General features: G+C 34.1%; 3 protein-coding genes across 5 annotated transcripts; 1 reads left to right on the top strand and 2 right to left on the bottom strand.

Moving 5' to 3' along the window:
• The first annotated feature begins 917 nt into the window (after positions 1 to 917).
• Positions 918 to 9,343, top strand: LOC108762377 (hemicentin-1). The gene is made up of 6 exons (XM_018509348.1): positions 918 to 2,009; positions 3,080 to 3,209; positions 5,997 to 6,196; positions 7,057 to 7,392; positions 7,822 to 8,304; positions 8,653 to 9,343. The coding sequence occupies exons 1-6, from the start codon at positions 1,631 to 1,633 to the stop codon at positions 9,198 to 9,200; spliced, it is 2,076 nt and encodes a 691-aa protein (XP_018364850.1). The 5' UTR covers positions 918 to 1,630; the 3' UTR covers positions 9,201 to 9,343.
• Positions 9,344 to 10,132: 789 nt separating this feature from the next.
• Positions 10,133 to 21,809, bottom strand: pch2 (pachytene checkpoint 2 protein). 3 transcript variants are annotated; one of them, XM_018509339.1, is made up of 6 exons: positions 21,784 to 21,809; positions 12,107 to 12,263; positions 11,834 to 12,025; positions 11,462 to 11,689; positions 10,932 to 11,279; positions 10,133 to 10,415 (listed from the first exon to the last, which is right to left on the bottom strand). In XM_018509339.1, exons 2-6 carry the CDS (start codon positions 12,260 to 12,262, stop codon positions 10,143 to 10,145), a joined length of 1,197 nt encoding a protein of 398 aa, XP_018364841.1. In that variant the 5' UTR covers position 12,263; positions 21,784 to 21,809; the 3' UTR covers positions 10,133 to 10,142. The 3 variants fall into 3 exon arrangements, with proteins under 3 accessions (XP_018364841.1, XP_018364840.1, XP_018364839.1); XM_018509338.1 differs by having other exon boundaries at positions 21,793 to 21,805; XM_018509337.1 differs by lacking the exon at positions 21,784 to 21,809 and adding an exon at positions 12,765 to 12,971.
• On the bottom strand, positions 16,455 to 17,624 carry LOC108762466 (alpha-crystallin A chain). The gene is made up of 2 exons (XM_018509483.1): positions 16,521 to 17,624; positions 16,455 to 16,487 (listed from the first exon to the last, which is right to left on the bottom strand). Exon 1 carries the CDS (start codon positions 17,239 to 17,241, stop codon positions 16,558 to 16,560), a length of 684 nt encoding a protein of 227 aa, XP_018364985.1. The 5' UTR covers positions 17,242 to 17,624; the 3' UTR covers positions 16,455 to 16,487; positions 16,521 to 16,557.
• Positions 21,810 to 22,049: the final 240 nt, after the last annotated feature.

Raw genomic sequence — 22,049 nt, 5'->3', positions numbered from 1 at the left:
TAAGGGAGGCCACAATATATACACTGATCATAATACTACCTTCTCCTCTATATATTAATTCAACATATAAATATTAATTTTACTGAAGAAATATACTTCCACAATTTGTCATATTTCTTGTGTTAATTTTCACACATGTTTATGTTACTTCATATATATATTCATCTTATGCATAAATGAATATAAAAATTAATACAAAAAATTATAGAATGTACTGTTTGAGATACGTAAAATGTATTTAATTTAACATAAATTCAACTGTATATGACAATAAAAAATTTATTGTTTACTACGCGATTTAACACTTGTGTCAATCATGATATCTTTATCGATGAAGAAAGAAAATACTTAATTCATCAGGAGAGTGATCAAGTAGTGTCTCAGTATATAAGTTTATTTTATGAAAAATATTTCTACAAATTCTATATGTTTCTAAAGACTCTGACAATTTGTGAACGATCTTCCAATAGCTTATACTTTATTGATTAGCAAAGGTTAAACACGTTATTTATGAGTGACAGTAGTTTCTCTAAAGACAATCGATAGAGAACATTAAATAATAACAGCCAAGCAGAGGAAAAGGACTCGAGTGGGTGGAATAGTTTGCCGAGCCGACCAACGAGAGCGCTGTGTCGGTTTGCGTGGAGATACGACCCTTCGAACTCGAAGGCGGCTCATTCGGTCGGTGTTTACTGCCACTGAATAGATCGCGCGCGCTTCTACGTGACTATGATCGTCAACTACTTCAGTGACAAGAACTCGTGGCTTTTTTTCAACCAAAGACGACCGAGAATCAATCGTTAAGCGATGTCGAACGACTCAGTAACAACCGGTGACAAAATTCTCATTTATTAAAAAAAAAAAAAAAACCATTTCAATTTGTTAAATAAAAACGTTAAAAAGAAGTTTCATAAAAGATTCGTGTTCTTCCGTTAACATTGTTTTCGCCGTGAGCCGAGGCGATAGTTCTAGTGAAAGCTCGAGATCATTTCGATCGCCCCGCGGACTTTCGCGCTGTTAGGCGCGGTAATAAAATGCGAACCTCGGGCGTGCTCGCGCCGCTTCAACGGATTTCCGAACGGGAGACTCGCGAGTGAACGTTCCGTGATTAGGAGTGATTTGCCCCGATCGATCGTCGATGGCGAAATCCGCGGCAGAGAATGGTGCGTTTATCTGCGAGCGCGATCTATGACTTGGCGAACGTATAGCGCGGGTGTGTGTTACGGATCTGTATTGCGAATTGTGTTTGATCTTCGACCGCGCGTGCACGTGTTTCATCACGTGTTGCCGTTCCGATTATTTTCTGCGAAGGACAAAAGTCGAAGGAACCTCTCTGCAGCCTTCAGAGTCTGCATGGAATTCCATCTACAAAATCCCTACAAACATTCGAATGTATAATCCCCACAAATATTTGACCTGCGTATTTTAAGATGCCCCGATTTGTAACCCATCGGATTATCAGTCCGTTCACGTGATAAATCCCCAAGCGGTCTCCAAATCCGTGAGTCTTTCGATTCGCGCGATCCGCACGACGGAAGACAGCCCAAAAAACTCTTGGACGAATCTTTTTCCCGACAGTCGCTGAAGATGCCTTGATCGAGTCGATTGCAAGTTTTCTGGTCCCGTAAAGATGATGTTCGATCGCTCGATCCGTTTGCCGGTGTTCCTCCTCGTCATCTGCGTTTCTTGCACTTTTGTTTTTGGAGAGCAACACTTTTTGGAGAAACCGCAACCCTACCAGGAAGTGTCGTCCGGCGATGACGTGAAGCTACGTTGCATAGTACAGAACAAGGGTGGCCAATGCATCTGGCAGAAGGACCGGAGACCGGTGGGCATACAACCGGATAAGTACGAGTGGGCGAACAGCCGCGGCAGCGGCGACTGCACCCTTGTGATAAGACGAGCCAATTTATATTTTGACGATGGCTTCTGGGAGTGCCAGGTTACTTCTAGCGACTTTCCCCGCCAAGACGCACTCTCATCCGAACAATCGAGACTGCTCGTGAAGGGTGAGAATCCGATTTGATTGCGTCAACCTTCGCCGAGACATTATGCCTTTAGATTTATCGCGTATATATTTTTCGTACAATAAGGAAAAAGTAAATATATTATTTTTTTTAATAAGAGTATAGGGAGTTTGATGCTCTACATTGAAAAAAATTTACTAATCTTAATACATATTTCTTTGAATAATATTAAGTAAACATTTACTTGTAGTAAATAAATATTTACTCAATGAAAAATAATAGTTAAATCAAATTAATGGTTTTTGTATCAAATAAATATATATTTACATTTATTAAATATTTACTTAGACTTGTTTAAACAGATATTTATTAAAATTTTTATTTTTCAGTTATTCAAATATCGTATAATTATTTATAAAATAATTATTTATATAATTTACAGTTGCATAGAGTGTATTTAAAGGTAAATACAAAGACAACAAATAAAATTATTATGAAAAAGTTAGCACTTTCATTGCTTGCAAATGCTAATGCATTTTTATATTTTGATATCGTTCATGCAATATATTTACATATTTATTGCAAATACAGCTTTGCCTGTATAAATATAAAGCGCTCTCAATTTATTATTATTTGTTTGGAAAAACGGTAATAAAAATCAAAAAAGGACTAAAAAAATATTAGAATGATTATAAAAATAAATATCATTTTCCAATGAAACTGCTTTTAACTTATTTTTCGTTAGTTATAAAATGTTTACGTTAATTTGTGAGGATGCTTTGTACTTATGGCCAAGGCTGTATTTCGTTGAAGCGCGTTGAGTTGTTTTGAAGAATCGTTAATATTCCGCGAACATTGACCTCGAGTGATGCAAGGAAACACACAAAGCAGCCGTTATGCTCTACTTTCCTGTAATTTTGCAATATCCGTGTTAATGGAAATTTGGTCGAGAGTGGCACAATCGGTTCCTTTTAGCTATTCCCTGCTGTAAGAGCACATAATGATAAGATCACGGTCATAACTATCCGTAAAAGGAAGCAGAGGGAACCAAACACACAACTATTTCTGTCTCATTTTATCTTATCTAAAATGCACCCTAATGCGTGTTCCAGTGAAACCTAAAGAACCTCAACTGGAATACGGGGGGACCATTTTGGGCGCCACCCTAATGCTGCAGGAGAAGCAGGAAGTAATGATTTCCTGCGTTTCAAAATACGGAAACCCACCCGCCGTTATTAAATGGTAAGCTTGACGCTTTGTCCTTAAACATTCGAACAATACGTATTGCGTCGCGATAAATTTATGTTGATAACATGAAAATAAAATATACAAGAAAAAAAAGAGATAATTTAAAAATTTTAAAAGAATTTAAAAACTGAAAGATAGTGATAGGAATGTGCAGTGAACGTTCTATCGGAATGTCTGATATCGATTTAACGAAATACGACATATAGATAAACACCTAAAACATTTATTTTATCTCTTTCTGAATTTACCTTGATAATATAAGGAAAAATTGTACGCGTGATAATTTCTCACTAAGAAGTATTCTAACATGACGCCGATAAAAAGAATGATAATAAAAAGAATCGTAGAAAAAAAATGTTAAAAGGTTCAGTATTTATATCAGATAATTATGGATGGGTCCATTTGTCTCAGACGACCTTTTACCTGAGACAGGGCGATTAGAAGTTAAACATTTTTTTTTTTTACTTTCGGGCACAAATCGGATGACTATCGGAATGCTGACCATGTCTGTTGATCTTGATGGGACGAAATCTCAGTAACGGTCTGTTAAAAGAATATCAAATAATTTATTCCTTTTTACGAATAAGTTCTTGAAAATAAACACAACGAGAAAAAGGGTAAAAAAAAACATTTGTAAAATAAATATTTTCTTTAAATGTGGACCTTTCTGTATATTTTAAACCATTCCCCTAAGGCTTACAATTCATTCTTCGGGATTAAAATATTTGAAAATTCTGGGAATGATTATACAAAATGTGTTTATCTTTCCCAAGAATGATGCACCAAAAAGAAAAATTTTGTTTCATAAATCTTCTCGAAGATATGTACATTACCTTCTGGCGCCGAACATGAGGGTATCGATCCTAGAGCAATTCTCGAATATTTACTGATGCAATATAACAATATAGCTTTTTTGTGACAGAACTGATCGCTAGGGGGTCCAAGATAACAGTTTTGAATTGCGTTTGATGACGCAGCGACGCCTCGTCGGCAGGCTAAGTAGCGCGCTTTATGCACATTCCTACGTTACGTGCCTGCACTTGTTTTCTTACGTCTCAGAAGATACGGCCGTTTTCAAACATCACGGTGGAACATCACCGTGGTTCGTACGCTGCCCGCTGATCCGAGAGCCGGTCTGGTGCAAGAAGCCGTGACGTTATGTTTATGCAGGGAAGGGCCACGCGGAGGGATCGTCGTTTTGGTTTACGGTCCGCTGAATTTAGCCGCGCCTTATCTACGTTCTTATGCGATGTAAAACATCTGTTCCTCAGGATGGCACGCGCTTCTTTTGGAAGCTTATGCCCCCGATCGTTCCCAGCGGGAAAGAGCGAGAGGCAAGAAACCAGCGGGTGTAATTTAAGTCCTGAACGATGGCATATGTAGCTCCTTCATAAGGGGGACCCCATTGATGAATGGGTCTTTTGAGAAAAGCTAAGTTTCCGATGCGAGGGCTTGGCCGTTACCCCGTTTCATTGTGTGTAACTTCTTGAAACACATGTAAATAACGTCTGAAAGCCGTTCTAATCTCTCATGAGCCTTTCCTTTGTACGTCTCTTGAAACTTTTGTGTCGGGTGGGTCCGATTGTAATTCTTTATTTTACTGCGTTGGAGTTACGACCTCTTATTTTTGCACATTTACGTGGAAGACATACGGCGACGATCGAATTGTACTTTGGGAGAGCAGCTCGTAACATTTAACTTTCCCACGCATTTATTTTAGGGTCACGGTACTAATGAAGAATTTTCGGTCCGGTGGGACTCGTCTGAAACAATATCAGCCGCGCATTCTTTTACGACCGATAATAGCCACGCGGTTTAATGATCCCTGCCCGGTTTTCTTTTTCTTCGCGTTGCGGACACGGCCATGCCGAGTATAATTATGTAGATTATAGCCATAGAAACCGAGAAACTGGCCGCAAGCGTAGCCCCGTCGGCCGCCACTGCCGCGCCTGTGAATCGCACTAGAAAAGGGTACGGACCTTCTCGACAGCACTCTTCTTATTTTATGGGAAAAAGGCCGGCCCATTTAACGGAAACTGATGGATTTATGTGAACCACTCGCGGAAACGGTCCTGCATATGGAACCATATTGTCCTGGGCTAATCGTAAACATCCAGCTTCCGTTTATGCGTCTTCGTAACGTATTGAATTTGATACGGAACGAAGAAAAAAAATGGGGACCTCCAAATACATTGACAAACATAGTTTAAAAAGATATTTTTTAAATAATAGTTTCTCACAATTTTAAAAGATAGAACGTATATGTAACAATCCTTTAAAATATTACCGACACTTTTTTTTTAAAGACAATATTTTTTTTAACCATTCTTTGTATATTAAAATATTCAAATTATTTAAAATATTTCGTATTTTATTCTGATATATATTTTAACAAAAAATATGAAACACTTTGTAAAACATTTATTTATTAAGACAATTGAATTATATAAAAAGAGATATGATTCCATTCAAAAAATATAATTTATATATAATTTATATAATTAATATTTTTTTAATAGAATCATATCTCTTTATATAATTCACAATTTTATATTATTTATAGACTTATTTCATGCTCAAAACACACTAATAAATTAGAACTCCCTTTTTTTTAACTTTGGATCAATTTTTTAAGCAAAAGTGGGAATTATTTGTATCAAATTTCCGGTTGTGAGAACTATAACTATTTTTAGAACTAATCTTTAAATTATAATCTGTTGCTTAAAATTAAATGTTAAGCTGTCTGATACTTAACAATTTGCTCACAAATTTGCCCGGCAGGTTTATAGGGAACAAGGAGGAGAAATCTTACACGTCGCAAAGCAACGCAACGGAGGTGGATAATCCGAAAACCTGGGTAGCTCATAGTTTTCTACGGGTGCGTGGTCGAAGGGAGAATCACGGTCTGCCGATCCGATGTGTGGCCATGCATCCGACAAGCTTAACACCGATGAGCACAGAGACGCGACTGGATATTCATTGTACGTAAAATCTGTATAGAGCTAATGGAACAACCAAAAATTATAAGTATTTATCAATATTTTCAAATATCAGACAATAATTAAAGAAACTTGTTAAAAAATTATTAAACATAATATATTTCTTTTGGAATAAAAGTTAAAATTCATTTTGTCCTTGTAATTGTTCTGTAACTTGACAAATTTATCTTTGCACATCGTCTTAATTTAATATATTTAAAAAAGTAGATGTTACGTGTGTTATAGAAAGTTACTTTTTTAAAATAATAATAATTATTTATTATTTATTATTATTATATATTATACTATTATTAAACTATAGGTATATGAGGAGCAGACTTTCAAGATGCGTTTTGTCCAAAATTCCATTTTTTTAGTTAAAAATGGCATAGTATTCAGTGTTGAAAGACTTATATTATAAGTTTCTGTGAGATGTTCAGAAAGCATTCTTTCATCGTTAATTTATATGCTGAAAAAACACACATTTCAAAATGCAATATGTTTTTTTAACTAGAGACAAACAAAATGCATTTGTTAAATATTGTTAGCATTTTTTTTTAGCAATTTTGTTTAATATTTCACATCCTACTGATTGGCATATTGTTATTTTCTGTAAAGTACGTAATTTTCTTGTGTCCGTAATTTCTTTCTTTGCCATTTTCTGAAAATTACAAATTTTTGACAAAACGCATTTTGAAAGTCTGCTCCTCATCTTTACATTATTATTTTTTAAAATACTTTCTAAATAATTTTCACTACTGTGACGAATCTAAAATGACCTGAGGACAAGCGGTTCGTTTGTGCTCCTAAGCTGGACAAAGCAAAGTCAACACGTGCATAACAGCAGTGCTTTGCGGTTTCAGATTCGCCGGAAGTGCGACTCGAGATGGGTCCGCAGCCGCTCATGAGCGCTCCGGAGGATTCAATGAGTTTCTTGAACCTGAAGTGCCTGGCGGACGCTAATCCAGTCCCAAGCATCAAGTGGTTCAAAGACTCGGTGCCGCTCGACCGCTTGTTAATCGATGCCACATCTTCACTATCGCTAACACAAGACAAAACGACAGAGCTGAACGACACCGTGTGGAATGCCAAATTGCACTTCCAGCCGGTCACGAGGAACGACGCCGGCCTGTACTCATGCAAGGCGACGAACAACGCCGGTGAAAGCGCTCTCGCGAGTTACAGGCTCGATGTGCAATGTTCGTAGAATTACATTATGTACCTTGCTCCGATATACTTTGCCATTTTCCTTTCCCTACTACCTTTCCCCTTCGTAACTATTTAAAAGCAATCTACGCATCGCTTAATGCCTTTCCTCGGAATGACAAGTTCTCTTCCTTCATAGAATTGCATCACGTATAAAATTTTTTATGTATAATAAGATTATGCATCGTGCCACTGTGAAAGTTGTAATTCTTAAATGCTTAACTCTTTTCTCCTGCGTAAAAAAAAAAAAACAAAAGGGAGATTTGAAGTATTTATAGAAATGTTTCAATGTAGTTCGCTTTGTAACGTTTTCCTTTATATAATATTGTTTTATTTATTTATTCGATGTAAATAAGAACATTTATTCCACTTGACTGACGGATATAAGATAAAAACAGATGCATATTTCTCATATTTCTTAGATGGACCGAAGGAGAAGAGCAAAGACGGAAACATCACGTCCACGAACATGGAAGATATGGCGTTGTTGGGTTCCGCCATGGCCCCCTTTGAGTGCTCCGAGTTCGAAGCTAATCCGTCTCCTCAATATAGATGGGTGCATCTTCGCGGTAGCTTGGCGGAGCCGATCGAGAATCGCGTGCAGAACAAGGGCGGTGGTCGACGCCTCCACCTCGAGAACATCATGTGGTCCGACGAGGGAGAATACCGTTGCATCGCTTTCAACACAATCAACGGTGTTAAACGAGAGACCTCCAGTAGCACACGATACGTGCTGCACGTGACTGGACCGCCGGAGATCCAGGTCAAACCATTGCTAGGCGAGAACCTCTTAGAGTCCGTTGGATGGGCTGGGGAACCCGTGCACAGGCTAAAGTTCCGATTTTGCTCGCGACCGCCACCGAAACTGGTCGCTTGGCAGTGGGGCAGTTCTCACCTTCGAGCCGGTATAGAAAAACGTCATTTTGATGTTCTACCACGTGATTTTACTCAACCACGGTTCAAAATAGTCTCAGTTCGATTCTCATTTATAACGAATTCGGTCACTTGCACTACACTAGATCAGTGCATACTAAAAGCTGTTTTGCATGAAATTAGCAAAGTTAAATGTAAAAGTATATATTTTGAACAAAATTATGCAGTTCAACTGCATAATTTAAATTTATCTAGTCTGGTTATTACCAGAATTCTATTTTCTAAAAATATGAGAATTCAATTTTGATGATCGAGTCAAGTCGCTAATAAATCGTGTTTACGTTGCTTGTTTTTTATTTAGTCCTTCAAATTTTCAACAGGAGAGAGTATTAATCCAAAGTACGATGCTCTACCGTTGGAACCCATCATCGAGAACAAAATGGTGACCAACTGTTACTGGGCCAAGCTGGAAATCAAGGATTTGCGAAAGGAGGACGCTCGGATGTACATTTTGTTAGTGGAGAGCGAGAAGGGTCGGGACTCAACAAACATCAAATTGATAGTGAGAGACCCCACGGAGATGCGCGTAATAGCCGCAGCCGTGGCGGTCGGACTGTTGTTCCTGTTACTGCTGATCTCCATCAGCGTGTACTCGCTGCTGAGGATGCGACGCGGACGATACCGGCAGAAGGTGGAGGAGGAGGGCAGCATCGCGGCAGATGCACTTTATAGTAACGGTGCATCGATGGATCAACAAAAGTCCATCAATTCGTCCCACGCAAAGACCTTCGCAAGAAAGTCTAGCTTAGACGACAGCCAGGGCGTGTATGATTACAGTCGCATCGCGAAGCAGACGCGTGCCATGAGCCCGGAAGCGCTGAAGGTCAGAAGAGCGCCGGCAGTCTTACAACCGCCCACCATCGTGTGAAATATACGGATCTTCATCTCTTTCATTGATACCGAATCCCCTCTCTTCATCTCGAATCCTATTCCTTCCAACAACAATAAGACCTACTTTTTGTTGTGTATTCACATATCCCTTTCCATCATCAATCTCTCATCAATTTATTTTCTTCTTAGAACATTTTTTCTTAGATATTTTTACTATTTACTATAGAGTGTATGTGTAAAAAATCAGATATTTTTTAATTATTTTAATGACGTGATACACAATGTGTATATTTGTATCGAATGTTATAGTCTGATATTTATATCGAGAACACAAGTGTTTTCACGAGATTATTGACTGTTGTTGCGTATCTTTGTAACGTTAAACAATTAATTTTTTCTTAGATTTATTTATTATACCATATATACTGTTCATTGTATTTTACCATAGTAAGACTACAATAACAATCTGCCCAGTCAAAATGTAGGCACGTCGTGATAAATATTGTATGAAGAACTCGCGTACCGGTGCAAAGTATAGTCCGCGTCATCGGAGCGGAACGAAGCGTAACTTTAATAGCGGTCGCATCTCAGCGATTTTAATGGCGGTTGCGCGACGAGGCGGGATCAGTGCAAAACTGGACCTCACAGAAACTGTTATGTACAGTTTCCGATTTTGATATTTCGACCAACATATACTTTAATGTAGAAGAAATTCTATGACTGAAACGAGTCTCTTGTTTCGAGAATAGTGCAAAATATTATTTCAACTTTATATGTGTTCGAAATAAATGACTCAAGTAGAGAATAAGTATTTTTTGCGGCAATCATCATTCATTATACAAAAATAAATTAGACAAAACATATTATTAAATAGTATTATATATATATATATATACATACATATATATATATATATATATATACAATATAGAATATATAATAAAATAGTATTAGAGTAAATAGAAAAGGAACAATCTACTTATTGTTGCTGCATATCGCCTTCTTGTTGATCCTGTTTCAAAACAGCTGTATGCATGGCTTTCAGAAATTTGGATAGTATAGTTTTGTTCGTGGATGTGTAAAGGGCATGCGCCAAAAATGGTATTTTTCTTAAAGTACGGCCAGTTAAGCCTTCGCTCTCACGGCTAATTTCCAACAGTTTCAAACTATTCTTAGTGTCTGTATATTCTGCGTAACCAAGTATCTTTAACTGCGATATGTCGTGTATCTCTTCATTTTCCAAGATTCCAGTCTGGAACATGTGTATAAAATAATATATATAGCAATATTAACTAAGGAATCTCCTTAATACTTGAGTAAATATTTTAATAATATGTCTCATATGAAAAATTATTGATAAATGAAATCTGCTAAAATATGTATTATTAATTCTGTCATTATCAGTGGCGGATTTATACATTTTTGCACTCTAGGCTCTACTTCTTAACGCCATTAAGACACTTGGTGTCCCTTTCAGACAAATAAATAATAAAAAAAAGTTGGCTACTATCGAAAAGTATCACTTTTCCACTAAAATATCAAGATTTTATTTTTATACGCCAATGTACTACTTCAAGATACTACATTGACGATCATTGCCACAACTAACAATCCTGCACAAATATAAAATTTACTTTAATTTTGGTGCTTAGAAGGATGGCGCCCCTAGACCTGGGCCTCGTGGGTCTCTGTCTAAATCCGCTACTGGTCATTATAGTTAGTATTTATATATTATTGTATTGTATTTCGCAGAATTAAGAACACTTACCCTCATTAATTCCTTTAGGCATGAATGATAAATATTATAAATAGCGATTTCAGATGGATATCCGAGATACTGCTTTATGTCCGCTCGATCGATAAACGCAAGATCTATAGCTTCTGTCATATTGCTCGTCGTCAAAATTAAAACGTTCGGATATCGTTTTATTTGATCCAACTGTGTGAGTAATGCGTTCACAACGCGTATGGAGTCAGATGGTTCGGTCCCGTTGCTGCATAATTTACGTGCATGCGCTAACGATTCTACCTCATCAATCAGAATACATATCAGTGCCCGTTCATCTTGGACCAAATTCTTTATTTCGTCAAACAACTTCATAACAAGTTTTCCACTCTGCAACAAAACACAAAATATCAATTTTCATATCAAATGATATATGAATTTTGTTACTTCTCTAATTGTGAACGTTATTAATATGTATATAAACTGAATTCTCTTGAATTTATTATCTACCCCAAATTTTAATCCTACATTTCTCTTCTAAAGCCAGATAAGAATAAGTAATAAATACATACCTCTGAAAACCATTTTGAAAATAAGCTGTGACTATTAATCTCTATAAATTTTCCATGAGTAAAGCGATCTCCCATGCGAATGACAGCTTTTTGAGCAAGAGCTTTGCACATACTGGTTTTGCCTGTACCTGGAGGGCCATGTAACAATATCACTTTATTCCAGCTTATAATGTTAGAATTAACGGCATGATCCGAAAATAACATTGTAGTCTCCACAAAACGTAATAACTAAAAAAAAATGGAAATAAAATATTAAAGAACCGTGTGATACAAAATTGTATAAAATATGCAAGTACCTGCAAGTACCTGCAAGTACCTGCAATGATACATACAAAAAAATCATTTTATAAATTATCTACTAAATTTACTAACATTATTCTTTATGTCACAATCGTAATACAGATTTTCCCACATGTAGTGAAATTCCTGTGCAGGTAAGAGCCAGTGAGATGCAACTGGCAATTCATCAGAATCACATTGCATTGTTTCTATGGCAGCATCTTCCTGTGTCAGTCTATAGATGTAATATTTAATTGTTGCTCCTTCAATTTTAACCTTTCCTCTCTAAAATAAATATAAGCATATATATTTATAATGTAAACGCAAAATCTCTCTGCAATAAATTAATATGAAAATTAATAATACCTCCGTAAAGTTAGACGAGCATATCATAGATTCGACATGATCTCTAATAACTGTATTGTTAGAATCTTTACCAGACACAACAACATCGAGAGAAATCTCACCCAACAATTGTAATTCTGTATTTACTGCTTGTTCAATTATAGTTTTGGACAACATACTGAAACAATAGGACAAAAGCAAATCACTTAGTTTTTATTCACACATAATTAGAGTAAAATAGAAATCTCTGCAGATATAAATCTCTTGAAATTGATCTCAGATGCAACTGAGTACAGATTTAAGTACTACTGAATTGTTTATAAATATTAAATCAATAAATATCTTTAATTATGTCAATAACATATATTATTCCAACAAAATTATTTCAATAGCTTGTGTAAGAAATTCATTTAGTCTTTATTTTAAAGCGCAACTTATATTTCTTTCAATGTTCTCATAGAAATTATTTGATAAATAAACAGTTTAATAAAGCTTATGACAATATTATTTAATATTTATGAATTACATATCATTTTACAGAAAAGGATTGCCCAATCCTTCTAACCTCTTTTAAGGTTAACATAAATAATAATAATAAGTTAGACACAATCTAACTGCAAATCAAACAAACATTCATAATCTTCATGGCATAATATCAACAAACAATGAAGTAAACAACCTGCTAGCACGTTGACACACTTCTACGTGTAACACGTTATCCTCATCCATCTCTATGAATGTTATTTATGAATCTGACAGGGTAGGACAATTTATAATTTACATGAAACAAGAATCAAAGCAGCCACTGTTATCACATGACACACGGGATTTCGATCACGTGCTTTTTTCTATCGAGAAACGCGTTTCCTCTTTCTAATTTCTCGGTCCTTTGTGTCAATTTCGCTTTGTTCCGGCTCGTGCCGGATTGCTCGGATTCAAAATTCGAAGTCGTTGAGCCATAAAGTGAAGAAACCTAGAAGTCGACAAAACAGAAATGTCCAGCAGATTCTAAAGTGTTCTAGAGTGCGCAATCATCGAGATGCCTTATCTATTGCAGGTAATTCCGGAAGTCGCTAGAAAAGTAATGTTGCTTTCTAGATTGTTCCAGAATAGCCAGATCATTCTTAAACCCAATGTCCACGATACTAGAAATCGGTCCGAGATCTCGGACAGAGAAAAAATTAACAAATCACATTTGAACAATTTGATCACATGACCATTGCGATTGGTCAATTCTTTCTTCATCCGAGGTCTCGGACCGATTTCTAGCATCGTGGACACAAGGCTTTAGGGTGGAGTCCCATGAAGCGTATTTGCCGCGTATCGCGTAACCGCGTAACCAATCAATAATCAGTAAAACCACCGACGAGATACTATTAAAGACCGACGTCCTTACGGGAGTTTGCGTCTTTGTGAATATTGAAGTGATTAAGAGTTAAAAACTGATAATATTGTACTAATTTTATGATTTATTAGTTTAGTAGATGTATTTATTTATGCATTTATAACTCAATAATACTCGATTTTTCTTTAAAATTGAGATTTCAGTGTTATCATCAAAGTTTGATTATTAATATAGATGATAATTGCAGAGAAAAAGTGATTTTTTTTGTAATATATAGGATATTACAGCTTTACAAGTATGTATATTTACTTATGGGACATTTATGTAATAAAAAATCATGAATTTAATAATGCATTAGCCAAATATTTATGTTAATAATAGCAAATTTATATCAATTGTCGATAATATCAACGTTCTTGAATTACCTCCGGGCCCTTGGGGCCATTTTTATACCGCCGAAAATTTGCCCAGGGTTGACGGTCTTTAATATCTCGTCGGTGGTAAAACGCGAAATCACAACAGCGGATCGCTTCTGATTGGTTACGCGGTTACGCGATACGCGGTAAATACACCCATGGGTATCCAGCCTTAGGCCGGAATCAGACGATGCATTGAAGATTGAGATTAAAGATTAAAGATTGAAATTTAACCAATGAGGACAAAGAAATTTTGGCTCTTTTTGTTCTGATTCATAAGGTTTGTTCGCGTCGCATGCTCCAACATGTTCCAACATACTCCTACCATAGCTCCTGCTCACTCTATCAAGCGCATTGGAGTGAGTAGGAGCTATGATAGGAGCATATTGGAACATACTGGAGCATGCGACGCGAACAAACCCATAGATATATAATAGTGTTTTCGGCCCGACCGGGTTTGCACCAACCTGGGTTGGATTAATGGCGTTTTGCGCTCTCCTATTGGTAGAGCGTGTGACATCAACCAATAGGAAAGATTAATCCAACCCAGGTTGGTGCAAACCCGATCGGGCCGAAAACGCTATTAGAATACATCAATTTTACAATAATTTTGTTTGACGCGAATAAACCCTATATAATGTATCAAATATGGTCGATAATAATGAGAGAGAGGGACCGTGGCAGACGGGGGTGGCACCCAGTTAGACACGGCTCAATTGGACACGAGCCACTCACAGCGCTTGAGACTACAAAGTTCCTAAGCACTGGTCGCTGTGATTGGTGGTGTCCAATCGAGCCGTGATCAATCGGGATCACCCCAAAGACAGTCATTTCTATCTCTTTCCATTCAATGATGTAATTGGAGAGAGAATGAGAGGGAGATTGGCCGTCTCCCACGGTCCCTCTCTCTCATTATTATCGACCATATTTGATACATTATATAGGGTTTGTTCGCGTCAAACAAAATTATTGTAAAATTGATGTATTCTAATAGCGTTTTCGGCCCGATCGGGTTTGCATCAACCTTGGTTGGATTAATCTTTCCTATTGGTTGACGTCACCCGCTCTACTAATAGGAGAGCACAAAACGCTATTAATCAAACCTAGGTTGGTGCAAACCCGATCGGGCCGGAAACGCTATAAGACTGATTATTTACTAAATGTAAACTTATTTCTTTTTATTACATATTGCTATTTTATCATTCAATTAAATTACAATTTACTAATTTCCTCATTTTTTTACATGTTAATAAAGTCACTTCTATCATTACATGTACATTTATTTCAGTAGTTCCAACATATCATTTGAAAAAAAAACGCGTTATTCTGTTTCAACACCGTAAATTAAACAAATTTAATAAACTTTAATATCCGAATAATTTTTTGTTTTCAAATAATATATGCAATACTCGTTTTCTTGGAATAATTTTCTTTGAATGGAAAAAACCGTAGATAAAATTATTCATGCTAAAATGAATTATAAAATATATTAATTTTTTTTTATATGTTTACTGTTGCTTATGTATCATGAACATATGTGTTGAAGAATAATCAAGGACTTTTCAAAATGTGTATCAGCAGAAATATTTAGATAACGTACATTCAAACATATTTATGTTCCTTGGCAATACATTCTGCAGATAAGAATATTGATAATAAATATTATTTTCGGTAATATTAATACATTAATTGCCAAAGTTAAAAAAAGGATAGGATATTATTTGTAATCAAATGGTCAAATTAAAAGCAAAATTTGCGAATTATTTCAGAGAAAGGAATAAATGGACAGTTCTTCGTTTAGATATTATTTACTTACTATATTGAAAATGCAGAAAATTAATTTGTAATATAAAATTTATTAAAATTATAGAAATTTTTTGGGGTGCGCGTCATTAAAAAAGAAACACGAAAATTTCAAGCGCATTACATTTCGCCATAATTCCTAAAATTTTAAAAATGCGATTTATTATGTTCTAATCTAGTTTTCCTCAAAACGCTTTATTCTACGGATTTTTTATCTTTTAAAATAAATTAATTATGAGATAAATATTACAAAATGATAATAACATATGCGTAAAACTTCAATTTTTACAAAAAGTTATATTTATGTTAATTGTCTCCATTACGAATATACATATATATTTTTCATACTTAAATAAAAAAATACATATTCACAAATTTCTAGTATATTCAAACACAATTATATTCAATTCAAATATAACATAAACATTATAATGAACATAACTGAAATGAAGGAAATAATATAATATTGAACCAGTATTGTAATGTAAAAATCTTTTTATTTTATTATCAATGCAAGATCACAAAAATATTTCTTTCAAAGATAAATTATTATGGCACAAAACATCTCAATAATAAATTGAATAAAAAAAAATTTATATATATATGTAACTGTAAGACAAAAATATATTGTAGCCAGCAGCAAAGAATGTAATCTTGTAAAAGTAAGTGCAAGTATAAGCAGTGAGGAATATAATTTTATAAAAGATAATGCAAAATATAAAATTACGTACGCATAAAATTACGTATCAGATAAAAAAAGAACAAGAATCCATAACTTAATCTACCGTTTCTTAGATTTTAATCTTGCCTCGTATGCCTAAGTCATTATCATTTATTCCTGAATAATTTCATTTTTCATCAAGCTTTTTTCCGTCAGCTTTCCCAACGTCAGCCTGTCCCATGCCAACCTATCCCACGCGATCAGCCTGTCCCATGCTAGCAGAACTTGCGTCAACCTGTTGCACTTCAGCTTGTCCTGCGCCAGCAAATCCTGCATCAGCTTGTCTAGCATCAATCTGTTCCGTGCCAATCTGTTCCGGACGAACCTGTCTCGTATTATTAGAAGAAACGGCCGATTGTCTGCTCTGCTCGATCTGGATCACCTTTTGATATGTCTTCAACGGTACCGTGATCGTCAAGATGCCATCATTCGATGTCGAAGATGTTATATGATCGATGTCGGTGCTACCAGGTAATAGATATCGTATCACGAACTGCTGGGATTCAACGTTCGACTTGTTCTGCTTTTCGTGTATGCCCTTGATAATCACCCAATTGTCCACCACTTTGACGATGATCTCCTCCGGATTATACTGCTGCACGTTTACGGTGATTTTGAAGCCGTCGCTATCGATACTCGTAGTACTGATGACATGTTTGTTACGATTTAGGTTCCTCCATAAGGTATAAGGATAGAAATCCAAAACCTCGCGACCGTGAAAATTGATCGGAGAATAACGATCGAGGAAGCGAGAGAATAATCGCGATCGAGCAAGGTGTTTACCGAGAGTTCCAGCGGAGAAGTCTACCGGATTGGTAAGAATATTCAATCCCAAATGGAGATTTGAGAATAACAATGGCAAGAGATACATGATGTCGTAAGATTCTCTTCTTACTTACGAATAGATTCTTTTAGTTCGACGAAGAAATTAATGAATGAAGGTATATAACCGGCTGATCTGTTTGCGCACGATGCGATACTTCGTGTAATCGTATTTTATAATGAGGACTGTCGTCGCGACTGTCATTTATATCAGACAGCTTTTAATCTGAGTGGGGAAGCACGTTCTGTAAATATTGTAAGACTTCAAAAAACTACCGTGAATGGAAGTTGCATTTACATTTAGTTAAAATAAATCCTCCACGAGTTTGTTTAATCCTTTCGCGCAATTAATAATTGTCTATGAAAAATATGCTCAATTGTCCTTTTCTGTTATTTGTCGATAGCTATTCAAACCTTAGCTTTCGATTCAAATTTTACATCAATTATTTTCTTGTACATTTCGAAAAACTTCCAGGTTATTTATATATCGTATAACATAAAAGTTAACATTTTATTAATCTATTTATCAGAGATTTTCTGTATATTAAAAAAATTAAAACTGGAAAAGGAAAGTTGGTGTCTATTAAAAAAAAATATTTTAATGACTAAAATTAAGCTATACGTCAGTGGTTTCCGAATAAATAACTCACATTTGGTGATGTTAAGTAAATCAAGGTCACGTGAAATTCACTCACATTTGGCGTTAATAAATCAAGATGACGTGGAAAGTCAATATGATGACTAAATGAGCAAAATTATTACAGAAATTATTCGTTTAGCAAAATATTACTGAATCATAACACTTTTTATATGTATCATATGTAAAAAAAATGGAAAAAATGGAAAAAATATGTTGGTAAGAAAATTCTATTATCAAATACACATTAATACTTGTGAATTACGGATGGATCTCCGTACCACAGGTCATGAAAAACTCTAAGTATCAATCGTTGTGAATGATCAATCGCAACATAGTCAAATGAGACACTTCCGCGAAATACATGAGTCTTACCGATATTTTTTACAGTATTTGTTAACCATTGATTGATCTTTTACTACTTATGTACTAAAAAAAATATCAAATATAAAATATCAAGTTCAACCTGCCAAAATGCTATAATAATTTTAAATGTGGTGTAAAAAATCAAATGGTCATTTATATAAAAAAAGATAAGATTACCTCCGAATTAAAACAACACATCGATCGTTATGTGTAACTTGTAATCTAGTGCCATATGTGCGACTGACACGTTAAGTACTGATAAGGTATCAGACATATAAAAGGTGCGTTTTCAGCAGAGTTGGCGAACAATCTGTGAACAGATCGCGGATTATTTTATTTCTGATCGAACATTTATTCGTGAGCAGTTTGCAAACGGTTAATAAGTAATACGTGATTGGTCGTAATTTTTTGATCGGTTGTTGTTTGTGAGTAATTCTTTACAAGTTTGTTTTAAGAACAGTAAAATCACGAAGAAATAGAAATGGATATAATCGATTAATAATCGATTATTCAAATAATTAATCAATTATTTTTTAATCTTGAGGGTCGACAAACAGGATCTGTATCTTGATTGTACTATAGTAAAAGAATGTAATTGATTTATAATCGTGTCTATTTAATGTAATAGTTTTTAAATAATCAATTATGACCATCCCACGAAGAAAACGACAAAATCTAATGTGAACCACAGCATGTTTAATTTTCGTAAATATTCGAGAACGGATCACGAACTTTTTACACGCATCGTTTACAAATAGATCGAACAGTGTTTGCGAGCAATTCGTCAATATAGTTGACGAACTCTTTTCCGATGATCACGCATTTTAAAGATTAATAATTTTTCTCATTTTTCAACTAAGCCATTTGAAACATTTAAAATACTTTTCTGTTCTCTACTTCTATGTATATAGGTTTTTGATCAATTTATAGTTAAATTTTTTTACAGAAATCTAATATTAGCCAACTTATTACTGAAAGACAGTAATTAATTTCTTATTTAGAATACTAAAGGCACTGAACAGTATTGCTTTTAATACTTGAAATAAATAATTTATTATTACAGTATTAAAAACGGTCAGTATTAAATTTCTATAAAGGTTGCGAAGAAAATAATTTTTTAACAAAAGAACAATTTTTGTTAATTAATTTTTGAGTAAAAAGAATCAAGTGGAGAGTTTACAGATTGTTTTCTAATTTTTATTTATATCTATTATTTATCAATCTTTATATATCACAATATAAATAAAGTTAAAGTAATAGTATGTTATTTTTTGTATTCTTCGTGTTCTTTTGAGTAAAAAAAGAAATCTTTTAAAGGAAATTTTTTAATAAAAAGAAATGTAAGTATATATAATAAATATGATATCTAAAAAAAACCATTCGTCAATTTTTCTATCTTATCAATTAAAAATTCTGTTTTTTAATTCTTTCTTCTTTTGTACATATTTTTTAAATAACAATCGACTAAAATGTTTAATTATTTTAAAATATTTTAAATTTAAGTTGACATACAATAGTTTACTATTAAGATGATATATTATTGTATATAAACACGCGTATACATATACATATACATATACAGGGTGGGGCACCTAAAACAAAACATCGGAATATCTCGAAAATTAAATGGTGGGAAAAAATGTTTCAGACAAAAGTTGTATGATTCGAAGTGGGACAAATAATGACGAAATCATTTTTTTAAATCGATTTTTCAAGGTCACATAGAGGTCACTTCCACTTTTTTAAACGAACTGGTATGATTTTTTTACACAATCTGGTTCCTCTAATTATTCTGCATATAAAAGTATTAAGGTAGTGATATCAAAAAACCAATAGTTTACGAGATATTTTATACTTTATTGTGGCACATATTAATATAAAATGTTAAATAACTCTTTTAATTTTTTTATAATCGTACCTTAATACTTTTATAAATAGAATAATGAGATGAATCAATTGATGGAAAAAAACACAGTTGCTTTAAAAAAATATGTATGCGAAATAAACAATTTTTTAAATAAGCAACAAACTACAGAAATGTATTTTCTATATATAGAGATTAATAACAATTATTATTGTAATAACACGCAATGAGCAATAATAATAATGAAAATAATATAAATAAAATTGCAAATCATGTGTACGAAAATAACTCGGTTGACAGCGTTAAAATTAACATCGCAAAAGCGAATAAGAAATCTAATCTTTTCAGCCTTCAGAAAGTCTTCAAAAGTTCTTAAAAAAAAACAGTCATATTTTTCACTTATTATTAGTGCGCTTACGTAAACATGGTAAATTACGCACTTCCGTAAGTGCAAAAGAAACATTGAATTGCAAACAAAAATTACAGCATGTGCACAAGAATAGAATTACTGTACAAAAGTTTATTTAAAAAAAAAAGAGTAAAACGATATCGTTTGCAACACAATCCGTAGCGTCACTAAAATCCATTCTTATAATTTATTTATTCAACCACTTTCAATAATAATTTGTAGCAAATCATTAAGTTTAACTGGAACGCGTCCACTATATGATATTACATTTAATTAGTCTTTAATCTGATATATAAAATATCTATGTATATCACATTAAAATATAAATGTTAATTAAATCAAAATTTTTTTACAATATTAAATTCTCATTGATTAACATTACAAATAGAATAACAAAGTGCATCAGCGTTTTTCAAAATTAAATATTTTTACTTCTTTTATATATAGCATCTTTGTGTTTTATGACTCACTGTGTGTTCGAAATAAAATTTTCTCGATCAAATTAATCGAGAAATTCGTTTCTTAAATTCTTAAGTTCTCGTGTAACTTCGAGAACGTTCATGAATTGATTATAAGCGGATACGTATAAGCTATAAGCACATTCGAGAATAAACTTGCAATTTCACGATCACATTACTCATACGTTCTTGCTCTTTTCTGATGCATGACTGCGATTTCTCACTCAAGATCTTAATTGAAAAAGTGGTACCTCTTGCGATATTACTCTACTATGATGAATCATTTTACTGAATTAAAACTGGTATGTTTCTATTGAATTTAACTACTGATATCAATTGTTGCGAATAACAGGTGAAATTAATTTTTCTTTAGATCTGTTTTTTTTTATTTCTACATTAGACAACACTGAATTCTCTTTCTCGTTTTTTGTATCTTGTAATTCACATAATAAGATTGTTTGCTCATCTTAATATTTAAAATACAAAATACTTGCAATTTTTCGTTATTAATACTGCAATACAAAATACAAAATATTTTGACTCCCAAAATACAAAATACAATTGTCTTATAAATACTATTTTCTAAGTTAAATCTTAGAGGTGGCTTAAATAACACAATATCAATCAAAAGGAGCAATAACCACAGCACAAAACGTTATTGTGAAGTCATATATTTAGAAATATCACAACAATAATAAAATTTCGTAGACGTTTCGGTCAAAATTTGACCATCTTCACGACAATAATTTATGATTTTCGCATGATTAAATTAATATAACTATTATATAATATAACTATTTTCTAAATAAAAGTTAATATTCAAATATATATCAGCCATGCAAATATCAAACATATACCTATCTCACTTTGAATTCCAAAAGTGTGATACTAGTTCAGCCACAGAAAATAGACCTTTTGTATGTCGAAACTCAAATCTAAAATTTTACTATTTCTAAAACTTCACTACGTACGTGACAATCCGTTATAGCCTTCCAAGTGAAAAAAAAAACGCAGTGCACGCATTGAGAAAGAACTGCAAACGCGTAGTGCGATCGCGAAATTGCTAGTTTACTGATTACTCTCGAATATTCTCGAAGCTACGCGATTTTACACTGCCGCGTCG

The sequence above is a fragment of the Trachymyrmex cornetzi genome, unplaced genomic scaffold (genome assembly GCF_001594075.2).
Source record: "Trachymyrmex cornetzi isolate Tcor2-1 unplaced genomic scaffold, Tcor1.1 scaffold299, whole genome shotgun sequence".
NCBI lineage: Eukaryota > Metazoa > Arthropoda > Insecta > Hymenoptera > Formicidae > Trachymyrmex > Trachymyrmex cornetzi.
The sequence above is the reverse complement of the archived record's forward strand: the minus strand, read 5'-3'. Positions and strand labels throughout refer to the sequence as shown.

Coding starts and splice junctions, on each gene's coding strand:
- LOC108762377 (XM_018509348.1), top strand. CDS start 1,631: ATGATGTTCGATCGCTCGATCCGTTTGCCGGTGTTCCTCCTCGTCATC. Junction 3,210..5,996: donor CCACCCGCCGTTATTAAATG/GTAAGCTTGACG, acceptor TTTGCCCGGCAG/GTTTATAGGGAACAAGGAGG. Junction 6,197..7,056: donor GACGCGACTGGATATTCATT/GTACGTAAAATC, acceptor TTGCGGTTTCAG/ATTCGCCGGAAGTGCGACTC.
- pch2 (XM_018509337.1), bottom strand. CDS start 12,814: ATGGATGAGGATAACGTGTTACACGTAGAAGTGTGTCAACGTGCTAGC. Junction 12,026..12,106: donor GCTCGTCTAACTTTACGGAG/GTATTATTAATT, acceptor TATTTATTTTAG/AGAGGAAAGGTTAAAATTGA. Junction 10,416..10,931: donor GCCTAAAGGAATTAATGAGG/GTAAGTGTTCTT, acceptor CACATGTTCCAG/ACTGGAATCTTGGAAAATGA.
- LOC108762466 (XM_018509483.1), bottom strand. CDS start 17,241: ATGTATCTCTTGCCATTGTTATTCTCAAATCTCCATTTGGGATTGAAT.